The sequence below is a fragment of the Plasmodium gonderi genome, assembly GCF_002157705.1.
Source record: "Plasmodium gonderi DNA, contig: Chr09, whole genome shotgun sequence".
In the NCBI taxonomy this organism is placed as follows: Eukaryota; Apicomplexa; class Aconoidasida; order Haemosporida; family Plasmodiidae; genus Plasmodium; species Plasmodium gonderi.
Genome location: NW_021628934.1, coordinates 391,409 through 407,559, shown reverse-complemented (window position 1 = coordinate 407,559; position 16,151 = coordinate 391,409). Strand labels below are relative to the sequence as shown.

The following is a 16,151-nucleotide window of genomic DNA, read 5'->3' as shown; positions in this document are numbered from 1 at the left end:
GGGTAATTTGTCGGCAGGCACTAATTTAAAAAAAAAAAAAAAAAAAAAAAAAAAAAAAAAAAAGGCATAAGCCATAAGCATTTTCTCTCAGAACTGAAAAGAATTATTACCATTTTTGGCTGACATAAAATAATTTTGTCTCATGCTGTTATTCATGTCGTTAAAATTGCTGTCCATGGTTTTCTGTTTCATGTCGTTGTCGTCATTGTATGTGTCAACTGCATGGATAGAGGGGGAATGGGAAATGTGATAAGGAAAAATGTATATATAAGCATATATATATATGCATATATTTATATATATATATATTTTTTCCGTTTCAAATGCACTTTTTGTGTGCACTTATATGAATGCATTCATTCGAATTCGATGGGAGTAACGAGCAGAATATGCATAAAGTGGTACATATATGCCTGCGTCTGTATGTAGAAAACAGCAGACAACAAACGTTAAACTCCTTTTCAACAGTTCATTCTTTTCACACATTATTGTATTCATGAAATAAATACCTAGAGGAGCATCGTAGTCTTCACACATGTCCGCCCACCGATTGCTGCTTTTGTTCTCTTCACTTTCGATCTTGTTTTCGTTTACATTCTCGTTTGCGTTTCCATTTGCATTCTCGTTTGTATCCCCATTTGCATCCTCGTTTGCATCCCCGTTTGCATCCCCGTTTGCATTGCTGAGATCGTTGCTAATTTCATTGCTGCCACTGTTCACGCAGGTTTCATCATTTTCATTTGCGTTGGTCTCATTGGAAATGTTCTCGTTTGCTCCATCATAGACCTTTTCGATGCATTCATTTTCTTTGTTGGCTTGAATCTCTATTTTACTTTCATCCATAACGGTACTCATTTTGTCAATAATATTTTGTTTTATTTTTTATTCACTTGGATTGTTTATTCTTTGTTTAATTATTCTACTTTTCCTATGGTATCTTTACGTTAAATTAATTCTGTAAAAGTTCTTTTACAGGATACACAACTAAGAGTTGGTAACTTTGTCTTTCTTCTTTGTGATTTTCCCTACTTTTTATATATATCTGAGCAATTAAATTTTCCTTTTAACACTTTTGAAATAATAAAAAAGGTTGTTAACAAAATTCGATTCTGTAAATACCTTGTCAATATTTCTGTCCATATATTTGGTATTTTTGTAAATTGGAAAACTTTTGGAGCATGTAAAAAAAAAAAAAAAAAAAAAAAAAAAAAAATTCCTTTAAAAAATATGTACTTATGAAAATGTATTATAGAAATTATTACTCTGAAAATAAGCCCATGCATATAAAAAAAAAAAAAAAAATTTTTTTTTTTTTTTGCTCTTTTTTATAACTATCTGTGGTTCTTCCACTTGTTAAAATTTTATCTAAAAAGTTCAATTTTTATACTTTTTTCTTTTCATAAATTGTCATCAAATTGGTCGAAAATATGAATATAAAATTTCCTATTTTGCTCGTACGTTTATGTAATGTAAGTACCTGTTTGTAAATGTTGAAATGTGTGTTGTAAATATCTGTATATGTATATATATTTTACAGTTATCAAATATGATCTTTCAAGGTACAAAATTTTTGTTTAAAATAAAATTTCTTGGCTAAATAACAAAAACTTCTTGGGGAATGGCGAAAATGCAAAAGAAAAAAAAAAAAAAAAAAAAAAAAGTATAAAAATGGGATTATTTCTACTCTGCATATACTTTTCCACTTGTATGAATTATTCTTGTGCTGGGTTTGCTTAGAAGTGTATAATTTTATATAGATGTGTTCTCATAAATAAGTTTTTTTTTTTTTTTTTTCTTTTTTTTTGCTCGTTTATCTTTTTGAAATTTCAACAATTTAAGCACTCATGTGGCTGTTTTGGTTTGTATTTGGTTTTGTTTTTATTTTGATTTGACTTTGTTTTATTTTCTTTTGCCCTGCTTTCGTTCTGTTTTGTTTTCTTTGGTTTTTTCTTCGTTTGTTTTTTTTTTCCTTTTTTCCCTTTTGGAAAAAAAAAAAAAAAACTCCTTCACGTGTCAAATGAAGCGTTGATTTCTCAATAAGAACTGCAAAATGTGCACGTTCACAAATGGATTATCCAAAATAAATCGTTACAAAATAAATCATCACAAAATAAATCGTTACAAAATGAATGGTTACAAAATAAACCGTCACAAAATAAATCGCACAGATAAATTTCCACAAATGGAGCTTTAAAGAACAAGATCGAAAATGTTTCTCAGCTGATATATCATAATAACTGACGAGTCTGTCTTTCTATAAAATATCCATCTTTTAAATGTCTTTTTTTATATTTTTGATATAAGGGGAATATATATATGTACTCAATTTGCAATGTGCTTATGCAATAGTAAGAAATCTTTTTTTCATGCAATTATGTAGTGGACACGTAGGGAAATAATGCGAGGCTTGTTGGCTCGTGCAGATGTTTACTTGGTTTATTTTTTGATCTCTTGCATTGTGTAAATGTTCAATAGGGATGGAAATAATAGTGCAAAGAGGAGTGAATTATTTTTAAAAAATAAATAAAAAAGAACACAAATTGGAACGATGTGAAATGTGAGAAATGGAATGGAATAAAAGCAACGCGTAAATTGGTGTGACAAGATGAAAAATGTAAATTTTGTAAGCCAAGTTTGCAAATTTCGGTTAAAAGTTACACAAATGGATAATATACAACTGCTTGAACGCCTGTTCTCTTTGCTTTATCTCTTCTTTTTGATATCACTTTATGACATGTGCTCGGAAGATATATATAAAGGAGTTGTTGATGGTTATATATACACTAAACGAGCTATGTACGTTGGCATGTAATAAAACATATATGGGTATATAACAGTCCTTACATTTGTATATTCATTATATATGTGTTTATTTCATCGGCATGTATATACTTCTACACTTTACAGGTTCTCCTATTACTTCAATTTGAAGATGGTTTGATGGCTGCACTCATAAGCAACTTTTAACTGCCAAAAAAATTTTTTTTTTTTTTTTTCTATTTATAAAGTGGCGTATATAGATTATCATGTCATGTGCACAATAGGATATTTTTACAAATACATATTTATAATATGAAATTTATATAAAAATCGATGTTGCAAAATTAGATCGCATACGTAACGAGGTTCTAATACAAGATCTGCGTTATGAATATATATATATATGTACATTTATGTATATGCATGTGCAGTAGGATTGTACAATAAAAGTTAGCTTATTTCACAATAGTGTCGTTGGTTCTTGTATTAACCCAAGATGTGTGATAAAACAGTCCCTTATAGGGTCATAAAACATGTAAGTGTAAGCATAAAAAAAAAATTAAGCATATAATGGGAAAGTATAAAAATATCGTCATATGAATGTGTTTTCTCTTCTTTTTTTTTTTTTTTTTTTTTGGTACTAATTTGTTGTACTCCTTAAACTTTTTATTTTATTTTATTTTTTTTTTTTTTTTTACATTTATCACTTTTTCGTGTTAACGTAAAGTAGAAGAAATTGTACATATCTCATGTATATGTAAAATAAATACTTATCATATTATGTAGTGTTCATATATATATGTACAAAATAAGTACTATTTGTATACATAAGCTTATATATGTAGTATAAGTATATATTTGTATAAATATTTGTGTGCCTACTTATATATATAAATTGTATAGCCATAAAACTGAAAATAAAACGTGTTTTATTTTCTTATGTGTTTATAAACTAGATTTCTATATACAAAAGCATGGTATTTATTTAATTGGGAATTAGCAAGCTCTTAAAACATGTTATTCATTTATTTTAATTATAACATACATAACAGCTTTGTTTATTTGTTTGTTTGTTTGCTTGTTTTTTCTTCTTTTGTTTGTTTGTTTTTTTGTATTGTTTTTTTTTTTTTTTTTTTTTTTTTTTTTTTTTTGTTTTTTTTTATTGTTTTTTTGTTTTTTTTTTTTATTTTTTGTTAGGATTTTATTCTCATGTGGTATTTTTTTTTTTTTTAAAAGGGGAAAAAAATGCTATATTTTTTTTTTACAAAATGTACATACTTATGTATATATATATATATATATATATATATACACTAAGCAAGATTAGTAATTACGCTGTAATTAAATGTAAGTAATTTTACAAATGTTGTTTTTACATATTATATATACATTTTATGGAATTACTAATTTATTTTAGTTTTTTTTTTTTTTTTTTTTTTTCTTGCCCTGCTCTCCTTCGGTTTCAAAGTAAGGTGATGGGAAATGCGGATTGACAATAACATTATATAAAAAAAATGATGCCATTATATTATTATAGGGATCTTAAAGGAAACAAAAATGTTGGAAATTAAAAAAAAAAAAAAAAAAAAAAAACAGAATTCCTGGAGTATCTCTGTGAGTGTTAGGAATTCATGTGTTAAGCCTACTCCTAAGGTCACTCACGCTCGGGTGGGTGTTAATAAACATTAATGATTATACTTAGGTTGCACACGTACATAAACACTTCATGTATATATAAGTTCTTATATACTTAAATTCAATGCATACATATAATTCGATACATACTTAATTCCATACATACATAATTCAATACATATATAAGTCCCAATATACGTAAGATAAGCAACACTTTTTTTAAAGATATATATATTTTTTCTTTTGTGCACCTCGCTGAAGAAGGCTGGCGTAGAAAAAATAACAAACCTTTGAAGAACATGTGAACAATTGTAAGTATGGAGTAATACATAAATATATATAAACATGTATATATATATATATATATATACATATATATAATAATGCATTATATTATGTATAGCCTGAAACGAGCATCAAAAGTTGTTTTATTTTGCTTATTGCTCTTGATAAGTATTAGTATGAAGTTACACCAAAAAAAAATGATGTTTCTGTGCATAATTTAGTTCTCTTGGATCATTTTTCTTTTACAGACTCGTTAATTTTTTTCTCATTTATTCACATTTTTTCACTTTTTTTTTTTCCTTTTTTTTAACAGAACTTTTTTTCATTTATGGTTTTATTTAATTTTCTTATCACTTTAACATAACAGAAAAATCTGAACAAAAAAAAATAAGAAATTATATATTTTTATTTTCGTTGTATCAGTTGTTAAAAGGGAGCGCCTATATATTTTTACCCATATATACATTCTTACCCATATATACATTCTTACCCATATATACATTCTTACCCATATATGCATTCTTACCCATATATACATTCTTACCCATATATGCATTCTTACCCATATATACATTCTTACCCATATATGCATTCTTACCCATATATGCATTCTTACCCATATATGCATTCTTACCCATATATGCATTCTTACCCATATATGCATTCTTACCTATATATACATATGCATAATATACACATAGAGAAACGAACGAGAGGGCGAAAATTTTGATATAGAGAATGTAACACAACCCCCTCCACACCATCCCCCCTCTAAAAAAAAAAAAAAAAATATATATTGACATATATAAATTCCACTTATGCATTTATAAAAAGCATATATAAAATATATATTCTTTTTTTTTAACGTTTCCATTTTTTCAATCCATAGAATAATACAGGGGTTGTTTTTATAAAGTCAGATATACTAAAGGGGGGGGGATGAATTTTCCATATTTTATGTATCCACATGAACGAGTTAGAACGACGTTATTCCACATGCTGTGTTTCTCATAATTCGCTGTTCATGTTGCGTTACGCACATATTATGCATATATGTAAATGCTAAGGAACTTAACCCGTTTTACTTTTATATTTCCATTTACTTATTTTTTGACTTTAAATGCTACTGTTGCGTTAACGAAAGAACAACATATATGAGATATTCTTTTTTTGTAAAAAGAGTGTCGTTTTTTTTTTTTTTATTTAATTATATTTTTTTCCTCGTTACCTTGCTTAACACCCCATCCCCCCACTCACCACATTCGTTCCATATTATATCGCATTTATATTTACATATTAATATATTCACATGTTCATATGCTCATATGATCATATGTTTATTTACCCATGGTAAGCTTTGGTTTGGGGATCCCCAATAAAGGTCAGATCCTGCTCGCTATATTCTGTATTATGTGTAGTGCTTCTCTTTAGTATCCTCTTGCAACACATTTTTTTTTATACCTTATCTTGTGTTATGATATTTTGGAATATGCACATGTCGTTTGAAATTGTTTAAAAAGTTTCAGCTTATTAAATTTGTCTCATACTTTTTGTCAAACCGAAAGAGAAGAGAAAAATATTTTTTTAAATTGAGACAATGTGCCTCACCTATCTCCAAATGAAGGAACGTAGAAAACGTGTTTAATGGAACCTAAATGAACCATACATATTTTACTTTTTAGTGCATAGGAATCAGCAAAATATAGAGAAAAAAAAAAAAAAAAAAAAAAAAAAAAAAAAAAAAACATAATAACCGTGAAGCATTGACAAGTAGCAATATTCATATTCTACAACTGATTTGTTTACGGTGCAATCCTTGTAATTATTGAGCATGCTATGTATATACGTATAAAAAAATAGATAAATCTACGCATGCGTTGAAAGGAATAATATTGTCACATATATATTCTTCCACGTGTCCAGAAGTCATTCTTACAAATATAAGATAAAACTCAAAAAAAACGAACTGTCAAAAAAAAAAAAAAAATGGAAATTAAATGAAGAAACAAGTTGGGTAAAAATCGAGGCATTCTTCTTTTTTTTTGTCTTATGATATTTAAAAAATTTTTATACTTTTATATATTTTTATTTTATTTTTGTTCAACAAAAATGTATCAATTTGTTTATGTACAATGTGCATGAAGTCATTAGCAAATCTGCTTCAAAAATATATACTTCTTTTCATTTGGAACCTAAAGGGGGAAAAAAAAAAAGAAAACACTTTTTTGAGTTTTTTAAAATGTCGAAAAAGTACTACGAAAAGTTACTCTGCGATATCCGTAAGTTTAAAAACAAATATCCACCTAAACATAGGCAACTAGGAAATAAAAATTTAGGAACAGAGCATAACTGTACCAGTTTTTTTTTTTTTTTTTTTTTTTTTTTTTGTCATCATTTGGCTGGAAACTGATTTGTTGAAGTATTGTGAATGTCTATAAATTAACATACAAGGACAAAATCAGTTTCTTTGCCACACTGCATGTACATATACCAGGACAAATTTTTAAAATTAGCATGGAGATAAACATATTATTATTTTTGTACGCATACATGATTTTAGTGTATTATTCAATTTAAAAAGTGTTTGAATTAAAAGAGGTGTTTTCACTTTTTTTTTTTTTTTTTTTTTTCCTTTTTTCTCCCCTTTTTGGGGTTTTTAGAAAATCAGTCTAAACCAGTCGAGTCAAAATATGGTTCTTACATAATGCAGAAATTTGGATGGGTCAAGTAAGTAGAAGAAATGGGAATCTAAATTTCTCATACACAAATGGGAGGTGGTGATGAAATATATGGATCATGCATTTCGTATGGCGGAGCCCTGTTAAAATATGATGCAACGCTGTTCTTCCTTTCTCTACATGCACCTTTTGATATTGTTTCATTTACTATTGCATCATTTGCTAATGTACCTTTTTTCACCGTTCGTTTTTATTTCCTTTTTTAAAGGGGCAAAGGTCTAGGGAAACAAGAAAATGGCAACTTGAACATTATGAAAATTAAAAAGTACGGAGAGCATGGGGTAATTAAATGAAAAAAAAAAAAAAAAAAACAGAAAAAACGGCAAAACGGCAAAACGGCAAAACGGCAAAACGGCAAAACGGCAAAACGGCAAAACGGCAAAACGGCAAAACGGCAAAACGGCAAAACGGCAAAACGGCAAAACGGACAAACGGCAAAACGGACAAAACGGCAAAACGGACAAAATATGCTGCATGTGATGTATGACGATGGAATTTTAATTGGCACATGCACCTGTAGTTCTTATAATGAAACTGTTGCTTAGAAATGTTTTGTCTGTGTGCATATATGACTTCCCGTTTTTCCCGTTTTTCCCGTTTTTCCCGTTTTTCCCATTTTTTCCATTTTTTCCATTTTCCTCATTTTTCTCACCTTTCTCCCGCCCCTCTGAACACAGCTAGGATATGAAGAACACCAAGAAGAAGAGGACAAAAAAGGTATGTGGTGGGAAAACATGTACAACAACTGTGCCAAGAAAATAAGTCAAGGAAAGAGTAATATGGCCTTGATGAATGAACCAAAGGAAGAAAAAAAAAAGAGTGAGAATGTTAAGTATTCCATTTTTGTGAAAAAAAGTAAATCTATAACCTTAAATTTAGGAAATGATAATTGCGCTCCGTCAAAATTGGAGGATAATGCATCCCCTTCCGTTAACAATTTTGAAAAAATGAATATCAAAATTGATGAGAAGAAGGCAAATGGGTTATCTACAAATATGCATAATATCAGTGAAGTACACGTTCAGGTGAAATCGAGCATAGTAGAGGGGGGGTATGTTAAGAGGAAGAATGGTACAGGGAATTTATTAATCAATAAAGTAGCGAATAAATCAAAAAAGAAGAAGAAATGGAAGCGTAATATGTGGAGAGATCGTGTGGTGCATGCAAAGGAAGCAGTATCAAGCGAAGGGAGAAAATAAAAACAAGGGAAAGGAGCGCACTGTTTCTGATCTAAATTACACTGGTTCAAAGTGGAAAAATAGCGTGAACAATATTATTTCGCAAGTGTATTACTTCTTTAGTGTAGTAATATGTCTCTGTTGCATTACTTCTTCAGTGTGTTGCTTCTCTATTGTATTAACTCTTAAGTAATGTGTCACCCTTGTGCAAAATGATATTGCAGTCCTTGAGGAAGAAAACCAAACAAAGGGGAGAATGAAGAACAGTAATTTTTGTATAAATAACCGAAGTAGTGGATGGGGAGAGCCCATATTCACGATTCCTATTTTCCTCTTCCGTCATATCATTCTAAACATTTGCAACCACATTCAGGTAACGCAATAGAAAAAGGGATATAGACAAGTAGAATCTCCACACACATGCCAAAAAGCTGATCGAATGAAAAATTAGTTTAAAACGTAACCAAATGTAATTTACATTTATATTTTACTGTTCTATTTCAATGTATATCAAAGCAAAAAGAAGGGGGATATATATATATATATATATGTGAGTATGGTTCAGGGTTAGTGAATGAATACTGGTGGGATAGAACAACATTCTTTCCTTTTTTGATTTAAAACATATTGTAAAATGTTTCCAGCAGCGGTCGTAACACTTAGAACATTTTGAAAAAATTCATAGAGTGCTAATCTTATGTTCTACGTTTTTGCACATATTATGTATTGCATATACATTTGTATGCATACCCTGGTATACACATTTATAAGGATGTTTTATTTCTACAACCCCCGTTCATCTTTTTTTTTTTTTTTTTTTAGTTTCATTTTGTCTTGGCATCAATTTTGTTTCATTTTAAATGAATTTTTTTAAAAAAACTTTCGAAATGTTGCAAACTTTAAATCATTCAAAATGTGAAGAAAAAGTTACAAAGAAAATGGAAAAAAAAATTAAAATAATAAAAAAAATAATAAAAAAAATAATAAAAAAAATAATAAAAAAAATAATAAAAAAAATAATAAAAAAAATAATAAAAAAAATAAAAAAAAAAATAATAAAAAAAATAAAAAAAAAAATAATAAAAAAAATAATAAAAAAAATAATAAAAAAAAATAAAATAACCCATAAATGGGCGTGCCACAAGGAATAGGAAAGTCGTTGGATAGTTTAGGATGTACATATATGCTGCGTTCATATAATATGTAATAAAAAAAGGAATGATATATGACATAATGCATATTTCCTGAGCCAGGGGAGGGGGGGGGGGGGGAAGGAAGGGATTATCATCATTTTTTCCTCCTTCTTCGGTCTGCTTTTTCAGGTTCTTCGTTATTCTCATGCATATCTTTCCTCTTATTGGTTTTCTTTTGACTAATGTTGATTTTTCCATTCTTTGCTGCTTTCTTTTTCTCGTCCACTTCTTCGTCCACTTCTTCGTCCACTTCTTCATCCACTTCTTCGTCCACTTCTTCATCCACTTCTTCTTCCACTTCTTCATCCATTTCTTTATCCATTTCTCGAGGTTTGTGTGTCTCGCTTGTTTCATCTAATGCATCATCCTCTGATAATTTTCCTTTCTCTTCTGATTCTTCTACTTGCACTGTTTTCCCTTCTTCGTTAACCTGCATTGGTTGAAATGACAAAAGGGGAATTTCCACATCCTCGTCACTAATAATTTTCCATATCTGCTCAGAAATTTTTTTTTTTAATACTTCTGGGAAAAGTTCCTTGATGTATTTGTATAATTTTTGTGGATATTTCAGCCTCCAGTTTTCTACTCTCTTTGTGATTTTGTTCCACATATAGCCTACAGGGAAAGGGCATGGGAAGAAATTAAAAAAATAAATGAATAGCTGTTTGTTTAATAATGTAAAATAGATTGGAAGAAAATGGAGGGAGTCCTCCCCCCCTCCTGCTCTCCATTTGCTACTATCTCCTCCACTTGCTACTCTCCTCTCCCTCGCAAGATCGCTGACGCAATTTTTGCAAGCACAAAAAGTTTTGGCTAATGCAAGGCCAAATGTTGCATTAAATTTTACCTCTGTTCGGTTCTGCNNTTTTATACACTTATTAATTATATCCTTTTGGTTAACCTCATTCTGCTGGTCAATTTCGAAGGCGAGAAATGTTGCCCATCCATCACCAAAGTGTGGACTAAGGGTAATAACACGATAGAACCACTTTCTAGCTTTATGTGTTTTGAAATGATTCCAAAAAAGTTTAGCAACAGTTAGAACAACATAAGCGTTATTCCCACAGTTATTAAAAGCAGTCACGGATTTACTATTTTGTAGATTTTTGTTTTCTAATTCTATCGCTTTAGACCATAGAATTCCAGATGATGGGCATTCTTTCAACGCTTCAGAAATAACAGGAGTTACATTTTTGTTATCACATTGAGTTTCTATTTCTATTAATTTGATCCACAATAAATCATAATTTTCGATAACTTTAATTGAAGCATTTATTGGTATATTTTTATTTATGTCATTTTTTGAATTTGTTATATTTCCAGCATTGGCTGCAGCACTTTTTGTGTCTTCATCAATATTTTTATTTAATTCATCTTCGTACGCAAAATCACTACTTTCAATAATTTCTCTATTTTTTAAAACATTATTATTATTGTTTAACGTATGAATATTCTTTATTTTTATTTTTGCCTTTTCTACTAGTGCCCTTGCTGAAGTATAATTTTTTTTTTCTATTTGTAGATCGATTGCACAAATCCACAAATTGATAGACGATGGGCAATATTTTAGTCCTTCTTCATAAATTTTTTGTGCATTCGTATAATAATTATTTTGATCCGAATGATTATAAATTTGTGTTTTTTCCTCATTATGCACATTTTCTCCTTCTATTTGCGTTTCATTTTGAATATCTTGTTTCTGAACTGTATGTTCCACGATCTCGTCAATCTGATTATAGTGCATCATTTCCAACTCAATTTGCCCAGCTATCATATACAATTTGTCATATTTTTTGTGAATTTTTAAAGCTTCATGTACTAATTCTTTGGCTTTAGAATAGTTTCTTAAGAGTCTTTCTAACTGAACCGATTGCATCCATATTTTTGGTGTATTACATTGGACTCTTGATTTTTTTAATAGAAATCTAGCCCTATCAAATTCGTTATTTTCCCTTTCTAATTTGATAGCAGCTAAAGATATGACTTCTGTGTTTTGATTATGCATAAAAGATTCTGCAAGTATTTCCCTTGCTTTATCAATTTCATTGTTTATCCATTTTTGTTTTGCGAACATTAACCAGAGGACACTGGAGTGAGGACAGTTGCGTACTGCTCTTTGTAATACTTCGTCTACATTTTCTTTTTTTCCATAAGTTAATTCTAAATTGGCTAATGCTAGCCATAATGACTTTTTTGTTTTAAATATTTTCAATGCTTCATTGTAAATTGCTCTAGCAGTATGGATGGATTTATTTTTAATACAATTTTCTGCATCTTGTTTGTAAATTCTTTTTTTATTCAAATTTTCAACACCTATGTTCATAGTATTACGTATAATACTTTCGCATGTGAGAGGAAATTTTGATTTTTCACATTCTTCTGCAAATTTTAACCATTTATCTCTTTCAAAATGTACATTTTTTGAAGAAAGATTTTCAATACATCTTTTAATGATAATATCTACCATATTGTTATTACCTTGTTTCTCTTCTAATTTGGATGCATTAATCCATATTTCTGCACTAGTTGGAATTTTTTTTCTAGCTTCATTTAGAACCTTTTGTGCTTCATTATAATTACATAATCTAGCCAAAGCAATCCACATATCGACACACTGAGGAATGCATTCAACAGCTCGTTTTAATAAAATATAAGCATTATTTTCATTTTCTAAAGAAATAGCTTCTTTCCATAAAGGAACAGAATTGGGAATGCATTCAATAGCCTTTCGTAAAACTTTCCTTTTGTCATCTATATTTTTTTCTTTCTTATAAGCTTCTAACCATAGTTTAACTGATGTAGGAATTTGCTTAATAGCTTTTGTTAAAATAATTTTTACTTCGCTATTTTTTTCCTCTAATCGTACAGCTTCTAACCAAATATCTTCATTTTTAGAACATTCTATACACCCTTTCATTATTATTTCCTTTGCTTTGTCTTTTCTTTGTGCCAATTCTTCTACTCTTGCTGCAGCAATCCAACCAGGATAATGTTTTGGATTAGTGCTTATAACTGATTTAAGTAAAGATCTAGCTTTGTTAATATCACCTATATCTGCATCATTCACTAAACTTTTTGCATTCAAATTAGTTAAATACCCTTTTGGATCTATAACAGTCTGTCCTTCTACATTATCGATAAGTTCATCCAATTTTACTGACAAAACTGTACCTCTAGCTTCTCCAAAATCGTTTAGAGAAAGTTTATTTGTACCATTTAACATAGGCGTATTGTAACCACTAATATTAGATGTACTCAGTGGGGTAGTATATCCAGACAGAGTAAAAGGTGTATTTAATCCGCTATGTGCTGATGAGGATATATTTCTTCCTTTTGCTGTTAATAAATTTTTACTAAGAAATGGAGTTTCAAGTCCAAACCCACCTACACTATTGATAAATGGGGTTTGTAGTCCTAACCCTAAAGGGGTTTGAGTACCTAGTGGGGTTCGTAACCCTAAAGGGGTTTGAAGGCCTAGTGGGGTTTGTAACCCTGCAGAGGTTTGGAGACCCATTGGGGTTCGTAGTCCTAAAGGGGTTTGTAACCCTACAGAGGTTTGGAGACCCAGTGGGGTTCGTAACCCTAAAGGCGTTTTAATTCCATTAGACGATGAAGTAGCATAATTTAGATGCATATTTGATTCATTAAGTCTACTCATTATGAGGCTATCCGGGGATGGTAAATAATTTTTCGGAGCTTTTTTTTGCTTTTGTCTTGAATAATTCATAACAGTTGGGATAGATTCCCATTCTTCAGGAGTTACATTTGCTAAATTTTTTTTTAAATCACTAAATTGTTCTTGTATAGTTGGTTTTTGAGCTCTCATTTTAGAAATTTCTTCTTTTAATTTAATTTCTCTTCTACTTTTTCTTCTTATATCCATGCGTGCATCTATGTTCTCATAAACTGCATCTGCTTCTTTGTCATCTTCATCATATTCTGCATCTTTAAATAAAGATTCTGAATAGCCATGAAATTCATCATAATTAAAATCTGAATAATCATTTTTATCTTTTTCATCTGTTGTATCATCTCTACTAACACCTCCTGAAAATCCTGTTACTCCTCTTCCTTTCCCTGGAATATAACCAACAGGTGCTTTTCCAAAGGGTTCTGCCTTAGCAGGGTTGAAATTGTATATGTCATTTTTATTCCTCTTCATTCTTTCTGTGTGTGTGTTTTTTTTTTTTCCCTTAATGAAGAGATCTTTCTTTCGTGCATTTCTACGTCTATACTAGAACAGTATGTGTTACTTTTCTCAGTATTATGTATAATTCACTTTGTTAATCATTTATGTAATTTGATACTAATATCTCTTCATAAGAACATTCGAAAAAGATTGTAATATTTTTGTAAATGTTCATTAGAATGTTTATACCCCCCTCACCCTTGAGGTTCTTATGAATTGCCCAAATATTTCCTGCATGTGATGTTCTAGCGTTTGTAAAGTTAATGCTCTTAACTAGGTTTTCGCTATATCTACATGTGTAATGTATGCATGGTATGTGTGCTGTATATGTGTTGTGTAATTTAAAGAGTGGCAGCAGATGCCAAATTGTTCCTATGTCCCCTCTATGACAAGTTATTAAAAATAATGTAAATTAGGTATGCATATCCAACGTAATAAACTGCGGACTAGACTTATATAAATTTAAATAAGGATAATTAACAATGCTATGGAGGGGTTAATTCTTCTACAAAAAACTCATTTAAACATGCATATGGATGGGTCTTTTTTTTTTTTTTTTTTTTTTTTTTTTTATTATTTTTCGTTTAATTAAAGTCGTTTCGATCTTACACTCGTGTATGTGTCTGTACAAATAAGAGGTAAAGTAATTTTGCTAGGTCTTCTTATTCGCTCTGAAATGGTTAAATTTGACTCTTTCAGCATTAACACGAGCAAACGTAATAATTTAGTATTTTTTCTGCCTTTAGATTCTTCGGATGAAATATTGACAAAGTATTAATATATATATATATATATATATATATATACATATATCATACCTTGTTTCCCCCCTTTTGATATTCTTAGCTCTCCCTATATTTGTATACCTTTCTGATTAAACTAAATATTTTACGTCCAAGTGTAGTTATATCGTTAATACTGCTATTCCTTTTCGTCGTGCGTAACAGAGGGGGTGGGGAAAAAAAAAAAAAAAAAATGTTTGTAAATTAAAATTTTCTCTTTTTTTCTATCCTCTACCTCCGCCTACTCTTTTATTTTTTCCTTTAATGACAAAAAAAAAAAAAAAAGTTGTTAAAAAAATTGGAAAAAGTTTAGTGAAACAATGAATTAGGTTTTCTTTATATAGATAATATTGAGAAAAAGTATAAATAGGTTTATACTTTTGTTATTTTTCTATGTATTATGCGAGTTTTTATTTTATTTTATTTTTTTTTTTTTTTTGGTTGAGAGTTTTTATTTCGAATTAGCCAAATTGGAGGGAAGACTTAAGCCAGGGGGTAACAAAATAATTGCATATATAATATGTATAATAATCCTTGAAAAAAAAAATATAATTTGCAGTGGGAGTACCGTGTCTCTCTGCTTAGATAAGAGCTATGGTACAATTGTATCTTTTATAAAAATAATATCTGTGTAATTCAGTACTTTGTCACGGCCTTACGGGTACTGCAAAAAAAAAAAAAAAAAAAAAAAAAAGTTGAGGCAGTTCTTCTTTTTCCTAGTCCTCAACAGCAAAAGAATAATGAATTGATATGTGCCATTTTTATAAAAGTAAAAAATTTATACTGACATAGGTGGGGTGAAGGGACTAAAAAGTGATGAGTAAAAATTAATCAACAAAACTTGTTCATTTGGAAAAAAGGGCTTTCCTTTTCTTTTCTTTTATTATTAAGAAAACAAAAACATAATTTTAATAATACTCTCATATAAGTTTAAGATTCATGTACATTTTAAAAGAATTTTTTTTTTTTTTTTTCTTCCCCCTTTTAATTCTTCTAAATATAGAGAAAAATAAGTCATTGGTTAGATGAATTTTTTTTGTTTTTTTATTTTCCCTGTCCACTCTTATAATGCGAAAACGATCCTTGTGCCCTCTATTAGTTTGTTTACATGTATATAACTAAAAACTTGTATTTATCTAGGTATTGAACACATTTTCAAGGCACTGACCAGCTTTTGTACATGCATTTATATATGTTGTATACATATACAGATACATGTGCAAAAATGTGATACAATAAACGCCTACGCCAATCTCAACAAAATGTCTAAATGAATAAATAATAAAAAAAAAAAAATTTATCAGTCAAAATGTTTATTTAAAAAAAAAAAAAAAAAAGAAAAGAAAAGGTGGAAATGTGAAAGGGTGATGAACAGGTGAAAAACGAAAACA

The 16,151-nt window shown here is 29.4% G+C and overlaps 2 protein-coding genes across 2 annotated transcripts in view, besides 1 other annotated feature; one reads left to right on the top strand and one right to left on the bottom strand.

Moving 5' to 3' along the window:
* The window catches only part of PGO_090740 (asparagine-rich antigen), a gene marked incomplete at both ends in the record, with an annotated part of 5,719 nt that extends 4,864 nt beyond the window's left edge, over positions 1-855 (bottom strand). The window contains 2 exons of the mRNA XM_028687663.1: positions 111-218; positions 510-855. Coding sequence (XP_028543464.1) covers positions 111-218; positions 510-855 — 454 coding nt within the window. The remainder of the gene's footprint in view (positions 1-110; positions 219-509) is intronic.
* A 6,064-nt stretch (positions 856-6,919) lies between these two features.
* On the top strand, positions 6,920-8,617 carry PGO_090730 (hypothetical protein, conserved; the record flags this gene model as incomplete). The annotated part of the gene is made up of 4 exons (XM_028687662.1): positions 6,920-6,959; positions 7,341-7,407; positions 7,627-7,699; positions 8,096-8,617. The coding sequence occupies 4 exons, from the start codon at positions 6,920-6,922 to the stop codon at positions 8,615-8,617; spliced, it is 702 nt and encodes a 233-aa protein (XP_028543463.1).
* Positions 8,618-9,883: 1,266 nt separating this feature from the next.
* Positions 9,884-13,951: a sequence feature (contain untaranslatable codon;~pre-mRNA-processing factor 6).
* Positions 13,952-16,151: the final 2,200 nt, after the last annotated feature.